The sequence below is a fragment of the Prionailurus bengalensis genome, chromosome A3, assembly GCF_016509475.1.
Source record: "Prionailurus bengalensis isolate Pbe53 chromosome A3, Fcat_Pben_1.1_paternal_pri, whole genome shotgun sequence".
Lineage (NCBI taxonomy): Eukaryota > Metazoa > Chordata > Mammalia > Carnivora > Felidae > Prionailurus > Prionailurus bengalensis.
In genome coordinates, this window is record NC_057354.1 from 29,487,888 (window position 1) to 29,513,911 (window position 26,024).

Sequence of the window (26,024 nt, forward strand, 5' to 3'; positions counted from 1 at the left end):
TGGCTCCCTCGCGTCGCAGCCCCGTCTGCCCCCCAGCCCGGGCCTCCCGGGGCCCGCCCGTCCCCCGCGTTCCTCCCCGCGGCCTCGGCCAGGCCGCAGCCCCCAGCCCCGGCGACCGACTCGCCAGGATCCGCCCCACCGCGGCGGCCCGGGCCCAGCCGCTCCTCCCCCGATGATGTCACGTCCCCGGCCGCCCCTCGGCCGGCCGCGCCGCCCCGCCCCCGCCTCCCCCGGCCCCCAGTCCCCTGGGCCCGCCCGCTCCCGCCATCCCTCCTCCCGCCCGCGCTCCCTCCCTTCGACTCCCGCTCCCCCGGGAGCGGCGGCGGCGGCGGCGGCGGCGGGATGGCCCGGGCCCGCGGCCAGGCCCCGGGGAGCGGCGGCCGGCGGCGGCCGCGGCGGGGCGGCGCGGGAACCGGGCCCCGGGGGGAGTCGGCCGGGCTGCTGCTGCTGCTGCTCCAGGTGCTGCCGCCCGGGGCTGCGGCAGGGCCGGGGCGCCGGGGCACGCGGGGAGCCGGCGGCGGCGGCGGCGGCGTCTGCTGGCCCGGCGCTGCCCCTGCCTTTCCCCGGGACGCGCGGCTGCTGCTGCTCCTGCCGCCGCTGCCGCCGCTGTCGCCGCCGCCGCCGCCGCCGAGCTCCGCGCCAGCAGCCTCCGCCTCCCGGATGGTAATCAGCGCCCCGCGCCGGCGCCGCGGGCGGGCGGGAGGTGGGGGCGGTGAGGGGGAAAGGGCGGGCGGCCCCGCGCCCCCGCCTCGCCGGAGGCAGCTCCCGGGGCGCTCGCCCCCCCCCCCTCCGACGACCGCGGCCCTGGGCAGCCGCCAGAGCGCGCCTCTGGGGCGCCTCCGCGCGGACCGGGTGCCGGCTCCGCTCCCGCCCTCCCCGCCTCGCTCGCAGTCCGCCCGCCGGCGCTCAGGCCGCGGGGGAATCCCTCCATCTCCCCGCCCCGCGCCCCGGGAGGGGAGGGGACAGCGCTGGCGCTCGCGGACCCGCTTTCTCCGAGGGAGCGCCCGAGAGGCGAGCGCGCACTGAGACGCGGGGACTGGGCGCTGCGCTGAGCTCCCGGAGGCGCCCGGTGCCGTCGGGTCGGGCCGAGCCGAGACGCCCGCAGCCGCGGCGGGACCGCATTCCCGGCGGCGGGGGCGCCCACCGACTGCGCGCCCTTATGTTCCCCGCGCAGGACACTCTGCCCCGCGGCGGGCTGAACCTGAAGGAGGAGCCGCTGCTGCCCGCCGGCCTGGGCTCGGTGCGCTCCTGGATGCAGGGCGCGGGCATCCTGGACGCCAGCACCGCGGCGCAGAGGTAAGCGCTCGGACGCGACCCAGTGCGCTCGGGCTGGAGTGCTCCGCGCCGCCTTCGCTCAGCCTGCTGAGCTGCTGGGGCGAGGGGTGGGGGGGAGCCCCCAACTCTGGACAGTGCCGGCAAGCTCTCCTGCCCACCCTGCCCCGAGTGCCTCTGCTTCCTCCTGAGGCTGTGGGGCGGGCCGGGGCGGGGCTTCTGCCACCTCTGCCGCGGTCCCGGCTCTGATTTCTGGTTTCTGACTGTCGCTCCGGGGCCGGGCGGTCCACGGCTCTAGAGTAGAAGGTATCCCCGCTGCCTGCTGTCCCTGAGCCATGCCCCACAGCCACCGGCCGTCAAGGAACAGCCAACCCCTCCTTCGTGGGCAGTCCCACTGCCTCTCCTTGTCCAATTCCGCGGCTCTCTGCCAGGAAAGGCACAAAACCCAGCCCCCTTTCTGCTTTCCCACGCCCCTCAGAGTTGAAGGAGGGGGGTGTGCCAGAGCCAGAGAAGCGTCTGGGGGTTGAAGAGTAGGGAAGAAGCGAGGTGGGCAGTCGACTTGGCTTGAATGATTGGGGCTGGGGCTGGGGCTGGGGCTGGGGCAGGGCGCTCAGGTCCCGCCTCTCCTCAAAGTGGTTTCCTGGTGGTCCTGGGGGAGGCAGAGGGTCCCTGGGAACCCAGCACCCATGCCCATCCCCTCTGACGCCTTTGCAGGAGTATGGGCAGGGGGCCTGGGTGGGGAATGGACTCCTGGATTTGGGAAGGAAGTTTAAAAGGTTTGTTGACCTGTTCCTCGTAACACCTGGACCGCGGACTTGTTGTGCCCCTGCTTGTGGGCGGTGCGTGCGTGTTGGGGCTGGGAAGGGGATGTTAGCTCTCCTACCGGGAGTTCTCAGTGGTTGGGACTAGGGAGGTGCTGCCTCTGCACACCCCGAGGGCACTTGGGAGCTGGGCTTCCCAGGGGTCTGAACAGCTACTTGTCCAGCAGCCAGAGGGGATTCTGATGGGGGGGAGGGGGGTGCCAGGGCAGAGCAGGTCTGGCACCCTGCCCCAACATTCACATCCCCAAGCCTGTTCAGGGGACACCAACCCGAACCTCAGCCCTTACAGACACACACCTTGTTTCATGTGTGAACTGAACCCTGTGTTTCTGCACCCCTGTCCTTTCCTGATTGTCGGAGGGAGTGCTGGGTGGTGGGGGGGGGGGGGCGGCTCTCTCTTGAACTCATCTCTTCAAGAGGAGAGGGTCTTGCCGATGAATTAATTTACATAGCTTTCCTCATGATATAACTATATTTCAGAAAAATGGGTAAGTAGCAAACCAAAACCCACCTTTTCTAATACAACGACCGTTAACGTTTTAGTGTATTTCCTTCCCATCTTTTTTTCCCATTCACATTCCCCCCGCCACCCCCCCCCCCCCCGGCTGTGTATACAGTTCTGTATCCTGCCTGTTTTTCTGTTGGTTCTGGTTTTTTATTTAATTTGAGGTGGTCAGTTTCTTAATGGGGGCTCCCTCTTTTTCTCCACCATCGGCTGTGGTGAGAGCTCCTTGTAAGAGTGGGTGAAGAGGTCCAGTGGGGCCTCGGGGGTGTAAGTCCCTTATTTCTCTCCCACCTGCCCCTCTGCATCTGTCTCGAGCCAGCAGATTTGATGAGGGGGAAGCAGATGCACAAGGAGGCAGTGCACTTGTAGCCTGTGTAGTTACAGAAGTGCAGGGATGAGGCCCTTTGCCAGGGGATCTGACCAGAGGGGTGTCATCTGCAGGCGGGCATTCTTGAGTGGCACTGAGGTGTCCAGTCTGAGTCCCCAGGGCCACATTGCTAGGACTCAGTAGGCTTCCCCAGTTTGGCGAGGGGGCATTTCTTCAGGCCTGGGCTCCTTCTCTGCAAGTCCAGAGACTTCTGGGCCTCAGGGCACAGACTGGGAGGCCCTGCCCCCATTTGGGGGACTCTGGGCCCCCTCCTTCCACAGGGGAGCACGCTGAACCTTTCTCCTCATTCTTCTAACAGCGGCCCGTCGTCTCTCCAGTTTGTGTCTTGGTCCCCAGTCAGTCCTCTGCTCTGGTCTTTCCCTCCTGAAACAGCAACAACCAACCTTCCTTTCTCTGCCCCTGCCTCTTCAACCTCTGCCCAGCTCCGCCCCGTCGCACCTCTGGGAAACGTGCCCAGGAGCACTCTTCCCCAAGGCTGCTTGGGATCTGACAGTGTCCTTGATGCCTTTGCCCCACAGCCCCCTGATTGTCAAGGCTTCTAGACATTTCCTCACAGTCAGAGGTCAACTTTTAACAGTAGCACTCCCTTGCCCTCCACGTCTTTCCTCCCAGGTTTGAAGGTTAACCTCCCTCCCCCCCCCCACCTCAGCCTCCTAGCCCACTGCTCCAGGCCCAGTCTCTCACCCCCCCCCCAAATCATCTACCATGCCCTGGGGGGACCAGAGCAATATTTCCAAAGAACTTTTCTCCACTCTGTTCCTCTCCAGTTAAAACCTTCAGTCACCCCTACTTCCTCCCAGGTATTCAGCACTCAAGGCTCATCTCCCTCTGGCCCCAAATTCCCTTGGAGCCCTTGACCTGATACATGGCATCTAACAACGCCTCTTGAAACAGTTTCCTTGGCCCCAGCATGCACAAAACCCACGGAATAAACTCTTATGGTCTCGGGGACCACCCCTCACCCCAGCACCTCCTCCATTTGCACCCTCCCACCCAGACCTCAGTTCTTAGTGCTGCCTAAGGATACCGGCCGCAGTATCAGTCAGCCTGTGCCCCTCCAGCCTGTGCCTTCCTTTAGGACCAGGATAGTGGCTTGTTCATCCTGGTGTCCTCAGCACCAGGACAGGCTAGAGCAGTCAGCAGGGGGGCCAACGAGGATCTGCTGAAGGACACAGGAGTGGTTGTTAGAAAGTTCCCAAATCCCTTTCTGCTGGGCTCCCCTCTCCACGTCGGTGGACTCCAAGATCCACCTGACTCCAGGAACCGGGTACTGGGACAGCCAAATTGTACAGAAGGGAGGGGTGGAGAAGGCCCAGGACCTGCCCAGATGGGTAAGGGAGGCTCTCTGCCAAGAGGAAGGAAGTCCTGAGCAGAAGAGGGGTAGGGAGAAAAGAGGGGCTCCGTGCCCTTGCCCTGGAGAGGCAACAGGGGAGGGAAGGGAAGTCGGGTGCAGAGGGCTGGCGGGAACTTCTCAGTGGGGAGCTCTGCGCAAGGATCCCTGGCCAGCGCTCTGACTTCATCTCCAAGCCGCAGGTCCCAGCCCCAGCCCGTGTGCCCCGGATGACCCTGCAGACCACGTCCTCTTGCTGAGGTGCGCGGCCCCGGCAGCAGCCCAGGGAGACCCCTGCAAGACCCAAACCCGCCCTCCGCCTTGAGCTGGTCCCAGCACACAGGCAGGCCCTGAGAGGGAAGCCAGCTGGGGCTGCCTTTCCTGTAAGCAGCTGCAGGCTGGCCTCCCTGCTAGGAAATGCTTTTGTTTGCTTTAATAATTAATAGCCGCTCCTCAGACTGGGACCTGGCAGGCAGGCCTGTGGGTGGGTGGCGAGGGAGTGGGCAGAGAGAAGCAGGGTGGGCAGCCCTACAGCTGGAAGGGTGGGCAAGAGGAAGGGTGGGAGAGCTGGCCAGTGAGACCCCTTCCCTCCCACCCCCTCACTGGGGTCCCCCGGTGGTTGAGACATCTTCCCATGGCAGGTGAGCCCAGCCGATGCCGCAGCGGGAATGGGGATATGAAGCAGTGGAATGGGGCAGTGGGAGCAGGGGATACGAAGCAGCCCCAAAGCCTCCGCTCCCGCAGACCCCTCTGGACACGGTTCAGAGCCTCGGGGTCCTCCCGGTGCCCACACCGTCCAGGTGTGTGCGCCCCCGTGAGCTGCCGCTTTTATCTTCCTGTTTGGTGGCACAGCTGGGCTCTGGGCATGGTGGGCCGGGCAGGGCGCAGCCAACAGATCCTGTGCCGGCCCCAGCGTGATGGTTATCAGCAGTCCCAAGGGGCCCCGGGGAGGTGGGGGCCTGCAGGGAGCAGGGCCAGCGGGACACTTGGAGGAAGAGAGGACCAGAGAAAGGAGAGACCCATGCGGCGGTGCCAGGATGGGGAAAAGAAGAACTGCAATTAGCAGAGACTTTAGGGAAAGGGGAGACAAAAGGATGAGATACAGGAGACATGCTTTTTGTTCCACACCTCCTGGGGGAGGGCAGGTTAAAAGCCCCCCCTCCCCGCCATTACAGATGCCTTCGGGGCTTGTCCCCATTTCCCCAGCTCCCCAGATTCCAAGGTGGATCAGGCCCAAGCCAAGCCATTGCTCAGAACTTCGGCCTGTCCAGGCGGGCACGAGTGGGGGGGGGGGAGAGGCGGGAGGAGGTGTCTCTGGGGGGACGCCAAACTCCAGCCTCGGCCCCTCGTCCTCTGAGGGTTTGGGAGGCTTGTTTTAGATTGCTCGTGTTTATTATAAGCGTGTAGTCAAGGACGTAAGGAGCCCCAGGTGACCTCCCGAGGAGACAGCTGAGACTGTGAGATGCTCTCTGCCCTGGAAAGCTGTCGCGGGGTCCAGCAGCTGCCTGGAGAAGGGTGCACCCCGCTCAGCCTGGCCAAGGAGCATCTCCAGGGGGCCGCTGTGGCCCCAGCAACGGCAGCCGGACAACTCTGCAGCCCCCAGCGTGTCCCCGCACGCATCCCCCACGTGCTTTAAAGCACAGGCCACCTGAATGGCCCCGGCTGTGAGGGTCGGGTTGTCCTTGGGGTCAGCTTGAACCTGGATTTCCTGCACAGTGCTCAGGAAGCCCACGCGCATCCCTGCCTGCTACAAAGCAGGTGTCCTCAGACCCTAAAGGAAAGCCGCACCAACCAGAGCTCTTCTGTCCCAGCCGCCTTTAACTTCTGGGCTGTTTCCAGAGGAGAAGCTGGCAAGGGGGCAAAGTGGGCCCTGGCGGGATTTTGAAAATGAGCCCTTTGTCCCCCCACATCCGGGGTCTTGAGTACAAGAGCAAATGCCCCGCCACCTCAGCCCACTCCAGAGTCGACAGGAAACTGTTCTGAACATTTTGTCGAGAACAGTCTTTTGAAGAAAGCCAGGAGATGGGTAATTCTTTCTGGAGCCTCACAAAAGTGATCGACGTGGCTGTTTTCGTCACTCAGCTGCGTTTATCTGAAAAAGGCGCCCATGCGGCATGCTCTGTGCACTAACGATGCTAAGTGAACGAAATGTCTCTGACTTATAGGCTCCGGCAACACATGCACCAGGTGAACCAGTTTTTAGGCCTATCCGCCAAGTTGCACTCAGTCCCTTGGGCTGTAATTTTACTGGCTTCCAACACACCGCGGGCCTCTCGATGGCTGGTAGTTGGTACCCCACCCAAATCCCCTCCGGACCCTTGGTAAAGGGTCTGCTTCCCCTGCCGGCATCTGCCTCCCGGAACCTCCGCAGGCTGCCAGGGCCCGCTCTGCCCACTTGCGCGCCAGGCCGCAAAGTACCTTAGAAACGCTGCCCCGGGAGCCCTCAGCCAATGGCTGAAGTTGCTGGATGACTACCCCAGCTCCTTCCTCCAGCCCTCCGGCAGATAACTCTGCAGCACCTGTTCTAGACTGTTTCCAGAGCTCCCAGCCGCCTGAGCTGCAGTTGCCCAGGGCAGTAACTTGTTGATAAGGCACCCTTTAGGGAGTGCCTTTCCCTGTCTCATTCCCCAGCCTGGCCAAGTGTTTCCTGGAATCACTGTTTGCCTTTGAAGCCTTGCCTCTCCAGACTTCAGGGACTCTACTCCTGCTGCCCTTCTTTCTTGTAGATAAAGGATTCATAGCCAGAGACATGCCTGTAGTTTCTCCCCGCATCCCGGTGGCGGTCTTGGGCAACCCCATCTTGGAGACCACAGAATCAGAGACATTGGCCTTCATCCACATCCGTCTGTCTCTAAGCCAGTAAGAGAGCAGACAGTGGCCCCACCTCCCACCGGTAGCCCACCTGCACCCAGCAGGGGCTCTCAGACCTCTCTGCACCCCTGCCCCCCCATGTCTGTTTTCTGAGTTTGAGTCAATCTCTCTTTTCTTCCTTTGTGTTCTTTCATCTTGGTTTGTTTCCTCATTACAAGAGCAAAAGTCTCTCCTTACCCCTCCCACCCCTCTCCCTTTGGGGCTTGCACTCCCACTTCGGGATGTTGATTGGTCACCTCCTGCACGTTGGGGGTGCAGGGTAGGGGGGGGGGGCGGGGAGCCAGGAAGGAGAAGGAAGGATAGTCCAGACCTACCTCACGTTCTTGCTGATGTGCTGACCCTTATGTCATTCTCTGTCTCTTGCTCATAGGAAATACCGGAATGCCTTTAAAGTAAAACTTACTCTATTTCACCTTGACCCTCTCACATGTCCAGCCAGAGTATGAGCAGGGTGAACTGCAGGCACTCACAGACCAGGAGCGAGCCCTGGGTGTGCCCAGCAGGGGTCTCGCCCACTCTGCGGTCCTCTCCGGGTCTGCAGGGGGCTGGAGCTCTTCCTCATATTGTTCTGTCCTTGTTCACCTGATAGTAATCCTGTCGGGAGCTGTAAACTAGCCACCTGTCCCACTGTGTTGCCTGGATGTCTGTGAGCCAGGGAAGAGGCGGGTGCCTCAGACCCGCTAAGCAAGGTGGGGAAGGGACGACGATGCTGGGCTGCCCCAGGAATGGAACTGAGCCTGACCCCACTTTGGGGTAGGGCACAGGTGCGTGAGGCAGTGCAGCTGCTCCATGTCCCCCAGCTGGCAGCACTGGGTGCTGGTACGCAGGCCCCAGGCAGGGGGCAGAAGGACCTGCTCTCTTCTCTCTCCCTGGGTTTCCTGACCTCTGTCCCCAGGAATCCCCTCTTGGATGGAGGGCAGCCCCGTGAAGGGAGTTTGGCTTGGGACTTGGGCCAGACTTCCTAGGTCTGGTCCTTAGAAGCCTGGCAGGAGCTGGCAGGCAGCCAAGACCTGGGACTGACTGACATTTGCCAAGAGGGATGGATGAGAGAGACGCATGCCAACATCATTGATTTACTCTTGGCCTGGAAGTGCAGGGGTGTCTGTGAAGAAAGGGTACACTGAGTGGTCTAGGGGATTGCGTTATTGCTTGGCATCCACCCCTTGTCTGTTAAGGCCCCTCTCCTTGGACCTTCCATCCCTGCTGCCTGAGAGCCTTCTAGACACCTTCCCTAGGCTAGCTGATGGAATAAAGGGCACAGTGATGGGGAGGGCTCCACAAGCCCACCCTTCTGCCTTTTCTCCCCTCAGGTGGTCCTGGAAACTGACCCTGGGAGCACCTCCTCCCACCACCCCTAAACTGGTCCTGGGGTCAGGGTTGCTGCCTCATTAGCATATGCATCAACAGTAATCAAGGACCTGCTGTGATCAAAGCTCTTCGGCGGCCCTGCTTCTGGCAAATGGGAAGCAGGAGGGTCAAGGCCAGGACTTGAAAGGACCGGCAGCCTGAAAGGGAGGGGAGGAGAAGGCTGAGGAAATGGGAAGCTGGAGGGGGAACATCCCTGCAGAAAGGGACAAGTGGGTGGTGAGGAAGAGAAGGTGTGGGTGGCCCTCCTCCAACTCCTTGATCAGAGAGAAAGAAGACCATCATTTCTGCCTCTGAAATCAGCATTTCACATGGAACGGTGAAGCTCTCAAGTAGGCTTGAGGAGGTAGAACACTGGTCCTTTCATTGTATTTACTATAATACGTAGGAGGGGCGCCTCGGTGCCTCAGTGGGTTAAGCGTCCGACTCTTGATTTCGGTTCAGGTCATGATCTCATGGTTCATGGGATCTGGGCTCGAGCCCCACATAGGGCTTTGCACTGACAGCACAGAGCCTGCTTGGGATTCTTTCTCTCCCTCCGTCTCTGCCCCACCCCTCCCCACCTTGCGTGTGCTTGTGTGCACAGTGCCCTCGCTCTCTCTCAAAATAAATAAACATTAAAAAAAATCCTGAATAAATATGAGTAAAAACATAACAAGGCTCTCAAGCCAGGATATCCCAGATATTATGGTTTTGCATGAATATCCTAGCACCATCACCCTCATCCTATCCGCATCCCTGGGGCAGCTTCTCTTTCCCACCCCAATGCACCCTCCCCACAGGCATCATCTTCTAAGCCCTGCCTAGCTTCAGAACCTTCTGGTGGCCTTTCCTTGTATTTATCAAACTACATCCCTCAACATCCATTATCTCACACAGTTTCTCAGAGTCAGAAATCAGGGGGCAGTTCAGGGCTTCTTATGAGGCTGCAGTCATCTGAAGGCTTTGCTGGGGCTGGTAGATCTTCTTCCAATGTGGCTCATTCATGCTGCTGGCAAGCTGAGGGCTGGCAGAAGACCTTGGGTCTTCTCCATGTAGACCTTCCACATGGCTGCTTGAGTGTCCTCACAAGATGGCAGCCAGCTTTGCCCTGGGTAGCTGATCCAACAGAACAAGGCAGAAGCCACCATGTCTTTTATGACCTAACCTTGGAAATCATATGCTCTCATTTGTGCTGCATCCTATTGGCCACACAGACCAACCCCGATACAGTCTGAGAGGGGACTACACAAGGGCGTGAATGCCAGGAGGAGGGGATCATGGGGCACCATCTTGGCTACCACACACGGGAACGCCAGCCTGAGCCAAGTCAAGTAAGGTCCATTCCTGGAGGGTGTCCCAGGGCCCCCCACATACACTTGTGCACGCCACGAAGCCTCATTTCCCGGTGACTGTGGCCACAGCCACCTTTTGTAGAAGGAGGATCTGAAGCTACAAGAGACCCAAGGAACACTCTTTTTAAGAGTGGCCCGGAGGAGAAAGTCTAAACTCCATGGCCTGGTTTTTGTGTCTCCGCAGTCTGGCACTACCAATGCAACTTTTCTTCTCTTCACTTCACTTTCTAAAATCTAGAAATCTAGGGGCGCCTAGGTGGCTCGGTCGGTTAAGCATCCAACTTCGGCTCAGGTCACAATCTCGCGGTCCGTGAGTTCGAGCCTTGCGTCGGGCCCTGTGCTGACAGCTCAGAGCCTGGAGCCTGTTTCAGATTCTGTGTCTCCCTCTCTCTCTCTCTGACCCTCCCCCGTTCATGCTCTGTCTCAAAAATAAATAAACGTTAAAAAAAAAAAATCTAGAAATCTAAAATCTAAAATCTGGTCCAGTGACACCAACCCTCACACCTACAACCATTTCTCATGCTGTTTGTTCTGCCCCTTGGCCTGCTGCAACTGTCGAGCTCCTAGTCACTCCTCAAGAACCAGGGGAACAGCCACCGTCTCCGTGAAGGCTTTCCCTCACCTCTCACAGACAGAAGTGATTTGCCTCTATAGATTTTTTGCATAGTAACATCTTTGGGGGAGTACCCACCACTGTGCCTTGTGCTATAGCTCTCTGTATCTGTCTTCCCTCCCTTCCAGGCATTTAATTCTGGCCCCACTCAGTGCCATGCGTCCAGTGCTTGGTACGTCGTTGAGGCTGAGGAAATACTTGATGAATAGGGCCTTTGTTTTCCCTCTGCCCTCACCCAGGCCTTGCTTCTAGGAATCGTTTCTGATGAGCCAGGAGAAAGTCTGGGCAAGGCTAGACCAGAAGGTCCTTCTGCCCAAGGGAACCAGCGTGTATCTTTCCCAAAGTGTGAAGGCAGGTCCCTATATACCTACGGAGGACACCCCCTGCCTTCAGACATAGCCCGGGTTGTGGGCTGGGCAGATTAATGGTCCTGCACCAGTTTCATGTCACAGGCTGGGGTACAGTGGGTTGTTTGTTCCAGAACCTCCTAGCTGCCCCCTGATGCTCTAAAGGGCAGTCACAGGTGCCTCTGGTCAGTTAGATTGGCCGCTCATATATGTGGTTTTAGAGATCAGCCTTTCAAAATGTGGGGCCCAGGGGAAAACCTGCCTCCACTGCTGCCTGCTGTGACACTTGTCGTCAGCAGAGCAGGCTAGGGTGACCGCCGTCTGGGGAGCCCTGTCTAGAACTGAGATCTCTGGCAAAGGCAAGGATGGAATGGGCCCATCCAATCTAATTTCTTGCCCAGACTCTTGCCATGTCAGACCCATGTCCTGACCAGCTCACCTTCCTGGTCGGAGGCGATGGGGTCTTTCTCTCCGGAGGGCACTTCCGGTGGTTTTCCAGCTCCTTTCCTCCTCGCAGTGGCGTGGGCCTGGCACGCGCACATTTTGAGAAGCAGCCCCCCTCCAACCTCAGGAAATCCAACTTCTTCCACTTCGTGCTGGCCATGTATGACCGGCAGGGGCAGCCCGTGGAGGTGGAGCGCACAGCCTTCATCGATTTCGTGGAAAAGGACCGTGTGAGAGGCTCGTGGGCCAGAGCATGGGGTGGGGAGGGAGGGCTTCCCGGAACCCCCTCCCACTGGGCAGTTGAATGAATAGCCCGTGAGGAGGCGGACAGAGAGGGGGGTGGAATGGATGGAAGGGAGGGAGAGGGCGTGGGATGAGGTGGGGGGAGCTGAGGGGAGGCTGGAGGATCCACGTGAACACTAAGCATCCTCCCCATCTTGTCCCTGCAGGAACCTGGGGCTGAAAAGACAAACAATGGGATCCATTACCGCCTCCGATTGGTGTATAACAATGGTGAGTGACGCCCAGAGGAGGTCTAGGATCCCCGAACCTTGTGTGACGTAGAAGGCCCCATTCCTCCGGCGGAGGAGGGCCTGGCTCCAGGCGGGGAGGGCGTGGCGTCATCGGAGGCCCCAGCAAGCCCTCTCCACCTCCCCACCCTTAGGACTTCGGACGGAGCAGGACCTCTATGTGCGCCTCATTGACTCCATGTCCAAGCAGGTGAGCCAGCCCAGGGGATGCTCAGGCCCATCCCGCCCTCCTCTCGGACCCCATTTGAGTGTGAATCCTCATCCCTGCCCCCGCCTCCCCCATGCTGCTCCTCCCCACTGGTCCAGCCCCCACACGGCAGGAGGGTGTGCATGGCCTTGCCCTGCAATCTGGAAGAAGGTAATATTTGTACAAAGGCTCTTAGGTTGCCTCCCCTAGAAGCCCAGCCTAGAGGGGCATTCAGGTGCATGGGCTTTATTGGGGAGCAGTGGAGAAGCACTCAGGAGAAGGGGAGAGAAGGAAGCAGGACAGAGAAGGCTGAGCGGGGCTCAGCAAGGACGTGGTCCCAGCTGGAGTCTAGCCTCAGCCTGATCCGCAGGGAGCTCTAGAGACGGAATGGCACCCGAGTTGCGCCCCCTTGAGGCAAGGAGGCCAGGATTCTGTATCCTGTATCAGTCAGTCGTTGGCTGCGGACCACTCCCAAGGGGAGAGTGTAACTTTTGAGACATTTCCAGGCTAGGCAGCTCCTATGTGCTGAGGGCAACTCTCAAGAGAAAGCCCTTAGCAGCCTACACTAACCACAGCTGGGGGGTGGGAGCACTGGTCCAGGAAAGGGGACGAGGTGGGACCCCAGAGCTTCTACTGCAGATCCTTAGTGCCTTGCTGCCGTGGAAGGTCACAGGAGGCTCAGAGGCCAGCATAAGGAGCTTGGGGAAATTGAAATCTGAGTAAATCCCTGTGGATCCTGCCAAAGGCAGGGCCCCAAGACTCAGGGCTTCTTCAGAGAAGTTGTGAGTGCTGGTAAGGAGCAGGGTTGTGTCACAAATGGGCCAGTCAGTGGCCTGGAATGCAAGGTGGAGACGGGCTTTCCCACAGTCTTCAAGTAGCCTCCACCCAATCCCCGGGCAGAGGAAGAAGTGGTTTATTTCTAGAAAGCCTGCGGTCACCGCGGTGTGGGAGGCAGACCAGGCAGTGTGGCAAATGAAACCGTGCAGGGGACAAATGTGGAAGGGGTTGGAGGAGGTCCAGAGAGACAGGGACCCCACAAGTGAGGGCTGGCCGGGAGGCGCAGAGGGTTAGAAAGTGGGAAACCAGAGCTGCGGTTTATGAAGCTCGCACTCCCTGCTTCGGGGCAGAGCAGATGCTAAGGGACCCATGGGGAGGCTGATAGAACAGTGCAAGGGGGACACGCGGCCCTGGGCTGAGGACACGATACGGAGAGCCCAGAGGGACAGTGCCTCTGAGCAGGAGACAGAGGTCCACTAGGGGCATGGAAACAGTGGAGAAAAGAGTGTGTCTACCCCACCAACAACTTGACCTTGGTCCTTGTGGTCTGGGGACATCCCCAGCCTCAAACAGAGCTGGCTCTGGAAAGCGCGGCCTGCGGACAACCAGAATCTGTAAACCGACCTCGTGACACTCTAGCCCATCCCGCCCCCCACTGTGGTGGTCCTGATTTGGCCCAGATCCCAGCTCCTGCTTTGCCTTCTTGGGCGCCCCAGAGGCCCAGAGCAAGTTGGAGGGCATGATCTTCCGTGGGGGCAGGGCTCATCTCTTCCCTCCACTTGGACTTGAGAGGAGCCTCCTTCCCCTCGAGCCTGTGCGCTCCCCCTCTCCCCCCAGGCCATCATCTATGAGGGGCAGGACAAGAACCCCGAAATGTGCCGAGTGCTGCTCACTCATGAGATCATGTGCAGGTGAGAAGGTTTGGGTCACTTGCACCTTGCCCCTCGGTCCCCACCAGGCCCTGCCCCTGACCACTGTCACCCCCCTCCTCCTCCTCACAGCTCCCTAGGGAAGCCGGGTGGGGGAAGGCGGTGAGGGAGGAGGGAGGCCCTTGAGCACAGCGCTGGCTGAAGAGAGGGTCCTTGAGGCCCCATTAGCCTGGCCTGTTTATGTGGCTTCGCCAAGTGTTTTTGTAAGAGAGGCCTCCTGCCACCACTGGAAAGCTTAACTAATAAAGCTCAGGGGAGGCTCGCTGGGGGGAGGGGGGAGCAGGGTTGGGCCTCCCGGATTAGCTCAGGAGCTAGAGAGAGGAAACTTTGCTGCTTCCTAGGTGAACCTCAGGGTGCTCCCTCAGCGGGGTGGGGAGGGGGGGCGGGGCGGTGGCGGGGGGGGGGGGGCACAGCTCTTGGCTCCCCTTCCCTCGTTACCCCAGAGCTTGGCATTTCTAGGCAAGGTCTCCTCTGGAGATGCCAGTCATACAGGGTCCTGAGAGGCAGTTCTTCATGCATGGAGAAGAGAATAGCATTCAAAAATCTGGTTGGGACACCGGCTACCTTTGGGAAGAGTAGTGACAAGGAAGAGGCATGAGGGGGTTTCTGGGACTCTGATCACATCGTCACATTTGGTCTGGGTGCTGGTTGCATGGGTGGGTTCACTTTTTGAAAATTTATGAGCTGCATGCTTCCAATTTGAGCTCTTTTCTATGTGTATAAAAAGTGTCCAGAGAGAGAGAGAGAGAGAGAGAGAGAGAGACCCTGTAGGTGGCCAGCAGCCTGCTTTTCCTGAATCCGCCAGGAGCAGCATGCCATTGGGACAAGGGTTCCCCAGCCAACCTTGCCCTCAGGACTGGGCCCTCCAGGTCCCCACGAAGACCCTTCCTTCTCCCCCAGGCTCCTGGGAATGAGTCCCCTGGACCAGGGATTCCACAGTCAGAGACAGGACATCAGTATCCTCATCCTGAAGCATGTGTGCGAACTCGTGCGCGCGTACACACACACACACACACACACACACACCCCTTCTCCTTCCCTCCCTTTCCTCCTTCCCTCTCTTCTCATCTTCCCCCAGCCGGTGCTGTGACCGGAAGAGCTGTGGCAACCGGAACGAGACACCCTCTGACCCGGTCATTATTGACAGGTACAGGCTGGAGGCCCTGGGGGGGCCAGGGCGGGCTGGGTTCAGCCGCAGGGCATGGTGGCGCACCCACCCTCCTGTTGGTGGCTCTAAGCAGAGACGAACTGTCAGACTCCAGGGAGCTGCCACCCCTGGCCTCTGAGCGAAGCTCCCGGTGGTAGATTTCTGGGGTTGGGCCTAGGAGTGTGGTCCCTGTGGAAGGGCACCACTCTGGGGAGCCAGGGTGGGGGGGCGGTGGGGGCCGGAGGAAGTGAACCAGAGCCCAGAACATGGGCTGGGAGGACTGAGGGGCTGGCAAGAGAAAGGCAGGGTAAGCAGGGTTCCAGTCCCCCATCCCATTCTACCCCTGCACTGCTTGACTTGACGTCTCTAAACTCCCGTTTCCTTCGTTTGAAAAGTGGGGACATGCTTGGTGGGTTTCGGTCACAGGATCGTCAAGGCGATGCGTGTAAAGATGCATGCTGCCACCACGATGTTTTAAAAATTATTTTGTTTCCTTTTGAATTATTCTCCTTATTCTCCTCTCAATAGATAACCCTTCACAGGAGCAAAAATTCGGGTTTAAAAGAGTTTATGGGCGGGGGGGGGGGCGGGGGGAGAGAAAGGCTCCCACCTCTGCGTCTCACCCATCCATTGCCCTCCAAACAAGCAACCGTTGTTAGCAGTTTCTTGGGCATGTTTCTTGAGACAGTCTGCACACAGATGAGAAAATGCAGATACGTATTCTTTTTGTACCTTTCCTTTTATGTTTATAAAAATAATGGCACACTGACTGTACTTTTCAGCTCCTTTTCTCTTCTCTAAAATTGTGTGTATCCGGGAGGTTCCATCAGGACACAAGAAGTCTCTTTCTTCTTTTTTGCTACTGCAAACTATTCCATGGGATGGAAAAGCTATAATTTCTTATAGTCTGCCATTGCTGGACAATTTGGCTGTTTTCGTTCCTTTTCGGGGATAAAATATTCTGCAGTGGCTTACTTTCTCCATGTGTCACTTTGCACATACATGCATTTATATGAAGGATACTTTAAAAGCAGCACTTCTGGGTCAGAGGAGATATGCATTTGTAGTTTTTTTAATGTTTATTTATTTTTGAGAGAGAGAGCATGAGCAGAAGAGGGGCAGAGAGAGAAAGAGACACTGAATCTGAAGCAGGCCCCAGGCTCTGAGCTGTCAGCACAGAGCCCGATGCGGAGCTCGAACTCATGAACCATGAGATCATGACCTGAGCTGAAGTCAGACGCTTAACTGACTGAGCCACCCAAGCGCCCCTGCATTTGTAATTTTAATAGTTATTGTCAATTTGCCTTCTGTGGAGATTACACAGTTGGTATTCGTACCAGCAGTTTTGAGAACGCCTGTTGCCCACCCTCTGGCCAATTAAATATGTTGTTTATTCATTCAACAAATATACATTTTTTAATATTCACTCTGTGCCAGGGTCTCTTCCATATTCTGTGGATTAAGCAGCGACTGAAACAGACAAAAATGCTTGTGTTTATGGGCTTATGATCTAGCAGGGGAGGTGGACACGAACTGAATGAGTGAAATGAATATTATCTTAGATGGTGGTAACGGCTAAGGAGAAAAAGCAAACGTCACGAAAGATCAGAGAGTGCCCAGGAAGGGGGTATTGCAGTTTTAGAGGATTTAAGGAAAGCCTCGCTGAAAAGATGACATTTGAGCCAAGGCCTGAAGGAAGTAAGGGAGGGAGCCGTGTTTGAATCCAGGGGAAGAATATTCTTGGCAGGAGCGTCCCTGATGCATTTAAGGAGGAGCAAGAAAGCGCAGGTGACCGGAGGAAGAGGGACCATGGGAGGAGGTGGTGTCAGAGAACCAGCGGGTGGGGGAGGAGGCGGGCAAGACCATGCAGACAGGGCCTTGTAGGTTGCATATAGATCATTATAAGGACTTTGGCTTTTATTCTGAATGGCATGGAAGCCATGGGCGGGGAATAGGGGGGCAGGCAGGAGAGTGGCTTGGGAGGGGAATGAGATGACCTGATTTATATTTTAGCAAGATCACTCTGACTCGTGTGTTGCGGATGACCTGTAGGAGGCAACGGGGGAGGCAGGGAGTTGAGTTATGAAGCCAGTACAGTTATCCAGGTGAGAGTAAGCGGAGGCTGTTATAGACGGGGTGTTAGGCAGGAAGTGGTTGGATAAATTTCATAGGCAGAGCTGACAGGATCTGTTACGGGAAGAGAGACAAAGTGACACAGAGAGAGGGGAGTTAAAGACATCCAAGATTTCTGAGCTGATCAGCCCGGAAGGACAGAGTTCCTATTTCCTGAGGAGAGATTTCAGGACGAGTGGGTTTGGGAGGAGAGAGGTCAGGAGTTTGGTGTTAAGATGTTTGTTAAATGTCCAGGGGGGTTGATAAGCAGCTGAAAACATGATGATGGATCTCAAGGGAAAGGTCCAGGCTGCAGATAGAAATCTGAATGAATGAATGAATGAATGAATGAATGAAGTCGTTAAGAGAATCAATGCTGAATGAAAATAGAAGAGGTCCAAGAACTGAATCTGGGCTATCCAGTGTTTAGAGGTCATGGAGATGCAGAGCCAGCAAAGGAGAATGAAAAACAGCAGCCAAGGCAGTACAAGGAAAGTCGGAGGAGTGGAATGTCCTAGAAGTCTGGATAAGAAAACATTCCAGGGACACCTGTGTGGCTCAGTCAGCAGCTAGCTCTTGATCTCCACTTAGGTCATGATCTCATGGAGACTAAGAATTGACCATTACATTTAGCAATGAGGGGGACATCGGTGACCTGAACAAGAGCTATTCCAATAGAGTGGAGGGGCAGAAGTCTGTTAGGAGGGTGTCTGAGAACGGGAGAAGAGAGACTAGAGGCAGCGAACAAAGGGACTCTGGTTCTGCTCTAAAGGGATCAGAAGGGCACCTAGGTGGCCCAGTCGGCTAAGTGACCAACTGTTGGCTGATTTCAGGTCATGATCTGGCAGTTGGTGGGATCAAGCCTGGGGCAGGCTTCCCTGCTCAGAATCTCACTGCTTGGGATTCTCTCTCTTCCTCTGTCTCTGCCCCTCCCCTGCTCTCACATATGCATACCTGCACTCTTTCTCTCTCTCTCTCTCTCAAAGTAAGTAAATAAAATACTTTTTTTTAACGTTTATTTTTGAGAGAGAGAGAGAGAGCAGGAGACGGGCAGAGAGAGAGGGAGACACAGAATCCAAAGCAGGCTCCGGTCTCTGAGCTGTCAGCACAGAGCCTGATGCGGGGCTCGAACTCGCCTGTGAGGTCAAGACCTGAGCCGAAGCCGGATGCGCAATCAACGGAGCCAGCCATGTGCCCCAAAATAAACATTTCTTAAAAATTAAAATAAAGAAATCAGAGAAATGAAAAGGTCAAGAAAAAAATACAGCGTCTTCATATGCTGAAGGGAGAACCCAGTAGGAAAGGGGGAAACGATGCTACAGGAGAGATAGAGGTGGAAATTGCTGAAGCCATGTCCTTTAGTCAGCAGAGGGCATGAGATCCCATGCATGGGTGGAGGACTGGTTTAGCTGGGAGCACAGACAGTTCTCAATGGACAGAGCAAGGAAGTCAGAGAGCCTGGACCCGGAAGTGGGCAAATCAGGACATCTTCTTTCCTGATTGCTTTGTTTTCTCAGTGTAAGGGGAAGCAAGGCCAACAGTGAAGGATAAGGATGGAGAAGGAGACACTAGGGCATGAAATAGTTGTCCAGGAGGATGAGTGAACCATGGAAACGTCATGTGATTACCAAGCAGCTACGAAGGGCCTGCCTCAGGTTTATGGTCATAAGTGAGAAATTTCTCCAGCCACGCTAAACTACAGGAGAGGGCAGGTGCAGAACAGGTAAGCGGTTGCGTAGAAGCAGAATTAGGGGGTTGCCAGGTGAGTGTATTGAAACCCGAGAGGGCAAGAGAGCGAAAAGAGTATGCAAAGGGTGTTTACGAAAATGGAACCAGGAATTTAAGCTAGATAGGGAGGGGAATATGGGCGGGTGAAGAGAAAGCAAGATACAGGGCATGCAGGTTCTGTGATGGGGCAAAACAATTTTTTGGAGTTGAGGTACCAGAAAGGGGTTGAGCTGGAGGTTAGAAGATGGTGAGACCGTGGGTTGTCCGTAGGGAGGATTATTCAGGGATTACATTTATCAGTAAGATGTGGCCAAGGAAGGGTAGAGACAAGGTCACTGGAGGAGTGATGCTCACGGAATGCAGAGGAGAATGTCTTGGAAGAACTATCTATCTATATTGATCATGAAACCACCAAGAGTTATGACAGGATCATTGTCCAAGAGTGTGTGTAGTGATGCAGCAGTAAAATCTTCAGGGAGTAAAGGCAAGCGATCTTGGGGTTGAAAAATGCAACAAGCAGTGGTCACTATATGTATATATTTTTTTTAAATCTTTCTCTGTCAGCAAAGTGTATTGGGATATCCTGGTGAATTTCATTTCTGTCACTCTGAGGTTGAACATGGTTTCAGGTATCTAAAGTCTATTTGTATTTCCTTTTCTGTGGACTATCTGTTCATATCCTTTGTTTCTTTTTCTTTTTTTCTTTTTTTTTAAATTTTTTTTTTCAACGTTTATTTATTTTTGGGACAGAGAGAGACAGAGCATGAATGGGGGAGGGGCAGAGAGAGAGGGAGACACAGAATCGGAAACAGGCTCCAGGCTCTGAGCCATCAGCCCAGAGCCCGACGCGGGGCTCGAACTCACGGACCGCGAGATCGTGACCTGGCTGAAGTCAGACGCTTAACCACTGCGCCACCCAGGCGCCCCTCTTTTTCTTTTTTTAAAAAAAAATTTTCATGTCTGTTATGTATTTTTGAGAGAGACAGGCAGGGCACAAGCGGGGGAGGGGCAGAGAGAGGGAGACACAGAATCTGAAACAGGCTCCAGGCTCTGAGCTGTCAGCACAGAGCCCGATGTGGGGCTCAGACCCATGAGCCACGAGATCGTGACCGGAGCCGAAGTGGGACGCTTAACTGACGGAGCCACCCAGGTGCCCCCTTTGTGTATTTTTCTATGAAGGATTGGCTTTCGTTATTGATTTGTAGGAGTATATGTTAAGGAAATTAGCCCTTTGCATGTGTCGCTCTTTTTTCTTTCTAGTTGATTGTTATCTTGTAACTTCTTATGACGAAACTTGCCCAGCCGCTCAATCTTTTAAGTGCTCTGGATTTTTGCCATCGTGAAAGGCCTCTGTCACACCAACATTGTTTTTAAAAATGTATCCTCGGGGCGCCTGGGTGGCGCAGTCGGTTAAGCATCCGACTTCAGCCAGGTCACGATCTCGCGGTCCGTGAGTTCGAGCCCTGCGTCAGGCTCTGGGCTGATGGCTCGGAGCCTGGAGCCTGTTTCCGATTCTGTATCTCCCTCTCTCTCTGCCCCTCCCCCGTTCATGCTCTGTCTCTCTCTGTCCCAAAAATAAATAAACGCTGAAAAAAAAATTTTTTAAATGTATCCTATGGTTTCTCCTGGTACCTTTATGGTTTCATTGTTTACATGTAAATATTTGATCCCTTTGAAAAAATAACCAAGTTCTTGTGTCCCATATAATACATACAGAAGAAAAATATAACAAGATAGAAATTATGAGGCATAATGATCAATGTACACCTGTGAACCTACCAACTAACTTAAAATTAGAACATTAAAAATACTATTTTTTTAAGTTTATTTATTTATTTTGAGAGAGAGAGTGTGAGCCTGGGAAGGGGCAGAAAGAGAGAGAGAGAGAGAGAGAGAGAGAATCCCAAGCAGGCTTCACACTATCAGTGCAGAGCCCAATGCGGGGCTTGAACCCACAAACTGAGCTCATGACCTGAGCTGAAACCAAGAGTCGGATACTTAACTGACTGAACCACCCGGTGCCCGACATTAGAAGTGTTACTGAAGCCTTCACTATCTCACACCGATGCCTACCCCTCTCCTAAAGGTGATGAGTAAATGAACTGTGGGTTTATCCTGAAAATATCTAAAAAATATCTAATAGCTAAAAATTAGATTGTAAACAATATGTTTAGTTGTGCTTATTTTTAACTTTATAAAAGTGATATCGCGTTGTAGTAGTCTTCTAAAATGTTCTTTTTAATTGTGCTGTATTTAGCTATGGTTGGCTGTGCTTTGTTTTTGCTGTTAGAAGCAAAGCTGCCTTGAACATTCTTGTCTGTCTCCCCTAATTGGAACAGGTGCAAGAGTGTGTTTAGGATGTCAACCTCAGACTGGATCTGCCAGGTCATAGGGTGTGGACGTGATTAACTTTAGGAGTCAAGGTCAAAGCGTTTTTCAAGATGGTTGTCTTGAGTAGTGCTCCCAGCCACAGTGATTGAGTTCCTATTGCTCTCCATCCTCACCAACACTCACTGATGTCAAACCTCTTCGTGTTTGCCAGCCTAGTGGGCACACAGGGAATTTAATTTGCATTTTCCTGATTACTAATGAAGTTGAGCATATTTTTATTTGTTTATTGGTATTTGCATTACTTCTACTAAGTATATGCTAAAGTCTTGCCCATTTTTCTTTTTGAATTGTTCGGGTTTTTGATACTGATTTTAATGATTCTTTATGAATCCTAGATACTGATCCTTTATCAGGAAGGTGTATTTCAAGTATCACAATGTAGCTGAATTTATCAATATTTTTCTCATGGTGTTTGCTCTGTGTTTTATTTCAGAACTCTTTCCCTATGCTGCATCATAAAGATATTCTTCTATATTTTCTTGTAAAGGTTTTACAGTTTTTCATTTTACAATTAGGTTTATAATCCATATGGAACTAATTTGGGGGCATTGTGTGAATTAAAGAGTCATTCTAATTACTTTTATTTATAAATCACTAATTATTCTAGTATCACTTACTAAATATTTCATCCTTTCCTACTTAGCTGCAGTATCATATATATTCGAAATCAGGTTTCCTTCTATTTGTGGGTCTGTCTCTAGACTCTTTGTTTTATTCCTTTGATCTGTTTGATAATCCCTGTGCTGACATCATGTTTTTTAATCACTATAGCTCTACAATAATGATATAAACAAGTGTGTAGGGCAAGCCTCCTACCCTCTCTTGTTCTTGAGGAGAATATTGCATATTTTGGCCTTTTGTGTTTCCATATAAATTTTATAATCCATTTATAAAATCACTCACACACACACACACACACACACACAGATCTTTGGGTGCCTTGGTTAATATTACAATTAACTTGTACAATAATTTGGAAGAGAATTCACATCTTTTTGCTACTGAATCCATATCCATGAATATGGTTTCTCTCTCCATTTATGTATATTTTCTCTAATGCCTTTCAGTAAAGTTGTACAATTTTCTCAATAAAGACCACATATACTTATTTTTTTTATTTATTTACTCATTCAATAAATATTTATTGAGCATCTACTATGTACCAGGCACTGTTCTAGACTCTGAGAATACCAGAGTAAACAAAGCAGACAAAAGTATCTGTACTCATGGAGGGAGAAGACACAAGGAAGATAGGCAAAAGCAGTAATTCTGAGTGTGGTAGAACGTGACATGTTGAAAAAAATAGAGAAAAAAAACTGATCAGGAATTTGGGGGTTGGGGAAATGCGATTTTTAAATGGAGTGGTCATAGTAGGCCAAATTGAGAAGGTGGAATTTGAGGAAAGATTTAAAGAGATGAGAGAATGAGCCATTCAGATGTATGAGCAGCTTATTTCTAGTACAGTTTATATTTTGTTGCTATTACAAATTATATCTTTTTTTATATTTTCTAACTCTTTGTTGATAGTATAGAGAAATACAATTGGTATTTGCATGTGGATCTTTGTCTTTAGATTTGTTTTGCTTTTTCTTTTTTCTTTTTTTTTTTTCAACGTTTATTTATTTTTTTTGGGACAGAGAGAGACAGAGCATGGACAGGGGAGGGGCAGAGAGAGAGGGAGACACAGAATCGGAAACAGGCTCCAGGCTCTGAGCCATCAGCCCAGAGCCTGACACGGGGCTCGAACTCACAGACCGCGAGATCGTGACCTGGCTGAAGTCGGACGCTTAACCGACTGCGCCACCCAGGCACCCCTGTTTTGCTTTTTCTATATAGACAGTCGTCTTATGCAACCTTGTCTGTTTCTTTTTCTATTCAATTCTTACGTACTTTTTTTTCTTACTTTATTGCACTGGCTAAACCTCAAGTACAGCACTGAGTACAAGCAGTGGCAATGGAATTCTTGTCTTGTGTTTTATTTTGAAGAAAATGTTTCCAATGTTTTACTATTAAAAACATGGTTACCTGTAACTATTTGGTAGTATATTCCATCAGGTTAAAAAGTTTGGTAAGAAATTTTTGTTTTGGGAGGCTTTTAAAATCATGAATGGATGCTGAACTTCACATGTTGCTTTTCTCTGCATGTACTGAGTTGATCAGATAGCTCTTCTCCTTCAAACTATTCATGCGCTGAATTCCACTACTGGTTTTCCTAATCCTGAATTACTACTGGTAGAAATCTAACTTGATAATAGTTTACTGTCTTCTCTATATGCTGCAGGAATTGGAATTGTTAATAATATTTTTAGAGTTTTTGCATTTATGTTCAACAGTAATTGGCTTGTAATTATCTTATAATGTCCAGGTATGATTTTGACAGTTAGTGATGTACCAGCCTCAAATAATTAAAAGGGGCATGTCTTTTTTTTACTGTTTGCTGGATGAGTTTGTATGAGTTTGGAATGATTTGTTCCTTGAAAATTTGTTATAATTTGCCTCGAGTTTTTGCGGATGAGGAAGAGAGAATTTTTAAACCATTGACTCTTTTTTTTAAAATGGTCATAGACATTTTAGGTCTTCTATTTCTTTTTTTACTTTGCTTTGGTGAGTTATTTTTTTTAAGGAATTTATACATTGTACCTAAGTTTTCAAATTTGTTTCCATAAAGTTGTTCATAATGTTCTCTTATCTTTTTTCTCTTTGCTGTATTTTTAACTATGAACATTTTCCATTCCTGGTATTAGTTGTTTGTATCATATCTTTCTCTTCAATAAGGTTTGTCAGCAATTTGTCACTTTTCTAAGACTTTTAGCTTACTCAATCTTTTTCCAATTTTTGTGTGTTTGCTTTGCACTACATTAATTCTGTATCTATCTTGATTTTGTCCCTTCTCCCTTGACTTTGTTTTGTTCTTTCCTAATTTCTTGAGTTGGACACTTATTTCATTAATCACTGACCTTCTTCCTTACTAATACAATCATTTAAGGCTATCACATTTCTTTAAAATACTACTTTCCTATAGCTCACATTTTCATATCTCATATTTTTATTATCACTCAGTTTCAAGGATTGTTAAATTTCTGTTATGACTGCTTTTTCAATGCATGGGATACTTAGAGGTGTGTTTTCTTGTTCTTTACTTTTAATTAACTTTATGGGGCGCCTGGGTAGCTCAGTCAGTTAAGCATCTGACTTTAGCTCAGGTCATGATCTCATGGTTCACAGGTTCGAGCCCCACATCGGGCTCTGTGCTGACAGCTCAGAGCCTGGAGCCTGCTTCGTGGATTCTGTCTCCCTCTCTCTCTGCCCCTCCCCTGCTTGTACTCTGTCTCTCTCTCTCTCTCAAAAATAAAACAAAACATTAAAAATTGGATTAAAAAAGCATAAAAAAAGCAATTTATGAGGTATAATCGATATGCAATAAAATGTACATGAAGTATACAGTTTGAAAAGTTGTGACATATGTATATACTGATGAAACCATCACCACAATTGAAATAGCGAACACACCTTTCAACCCCAAAAGTTCCTTCATGCCCCCTTGGAATCTTTCCCTCTCTCCCCTTGCCTCCATCCTCAGGCAACCGCTGATCTGCTTTCTGTCATTATAGATTTGTTTGCATTTTGTAGAATTTTATATAAATGAAATTATACAATGTGTGCTTTTTTTGTCTAGGTTTTTTTCACTCAGCATAATCTTCTTTGTGTGTTTCATCCATGTTGTTGCATGTATCAACAGCTCATTCCTTTTTATTGCTGAGTAGTATTCCATTGTATGAATATAGCAAAATGTATTTGTGCCAGCATCTCTTGATAGCCATCTGGGTTGTTTCCAGTTTTTAGCTATTATTATTTAGCTGTAATAGCTATTACAGCTGTATAGCTAATATACAGCTGTATAGCTAATATTTAGCTATTACAAATACAGCTTTATAAACATTTATGTGCAAGTCCTTTTATGGACAAGTGCTTTCATTTCTCTTGGGAAAAATCCTAAGAGTGATGGTGAGATCATATAGTAAGAGTATGTTTAACTTTGGGGCACCTGGGTGGCTCAATTGGTTTAGTGTCCAACATCAGCTCAGGTCATGATCTCACAGTTCGTGAGTTCAAGCCCTGCATCAGGCTCACTGCTTATAGCACAGAGCCCGCTTCGGATCTTCTGTCCCTCTCTTTCTCTGCCTCTCTCTCCCTCTCCCAAAAATGAGTAAAGATTTTTTAAAAAGAGTACGTTTAACTTTATAAGTAATTGCCTAACTGATTTCCAAAGAGGTTGTACCATTTTACATTCCCGCCAGCAGGGTATGAGAGTTGTAGCGCCTCTACATTCTCATCAGCATAATAGTCTATCTTTTTAATTTTAGCCATTCTAATAGGTGTGTGGTGGGGTCTTATTGTGGCTTTAATTTGCACACCTCTACTGACTAATGATGTTGAACATCTTTTCATGTGCTTATTTGCCATCCACACGTTTTCTTTCAAGAAGTGACTGTTCAAATCTTCCGCCATCACTCCTCCTTTTTATTGGGTTGTTTGCTTATTACTAACTTGTAGGAATTCTCTGTCTTTTGTCTATATTCTGTGGATAAAAGTCAGATATCTATTTTACAAAAAAAAAAAAATTTTTTTTCCAGCCAGTGGCTTGTCTTTTCATTCTCTTAGTGTTATTTGAAGAGTATGAGTTTTTAAATTTTCATGAAGTCCAATTTATTACTTTTTTTTCTTTTATGTATTATGCTTTTGATGTCATAGCTAAAAAAATCTTAACTCAGTGACTTCAGCTTTCGTTCTAGGAAACCAGAAAAAGGAGATGAAATTAAATCCAAAGTAAGCAGAAGAAAGGAACTAATCAATAGCAAAATAGGAAACAGATAAACAATAGAGAAAATCAATGAAACCAAAAACTGGTTCTCTTAGAAGATCAATAAAATGG

General features: G+C 51.9%; 1 protein-coding gene across 3 annotated transcripts in view; it reads left to right on the plus strand.

The window, feature by feature from the left end:
- The first annotated feature begins 402 nt into the window (after nt 1-402).
- EBF4 (EBF family member 4) overlaps nt 403-26,024 on the plus strand; it is a 58,863-nt gene continuing 33,241 nt past the window's right edge. Inside the window, exons 1-7 of one of the 3 annotated variants that reach the window (XM_043602737.1) lie at nt 403-663; nt 1,175-1,296; nt 11,364-11,520; nt 11,740-11,803; nt 11,955-12,010; nt 13,622-13,695; nt 14,792-14,860. In XM_043602737.1, coding sequence (XP_043458672.1) covers nt 661-663; nt 1,175-1,296; nt 11,364-11,520; nt 11,740-11,803; nt 11,955-12,010; nt 13,622-13,695; nt 14,792-14,860 — 545 coding nt within the window. In that variant the 5' untranslated portion in view covers nt 403-660. Of the gene's footprint in view, nt 664-1,144; nt 1,297-11,363; nt 11,521-11,739; nt 11,804-11,954; nt 12,011-13,621; nt 13,696-14,791; nt 14,861-26,024 lie in introns of those variants that run through there. The other 2 variants (XM_043602738.1, XR_006300826.1) reach the window with 2 other exon arrangements.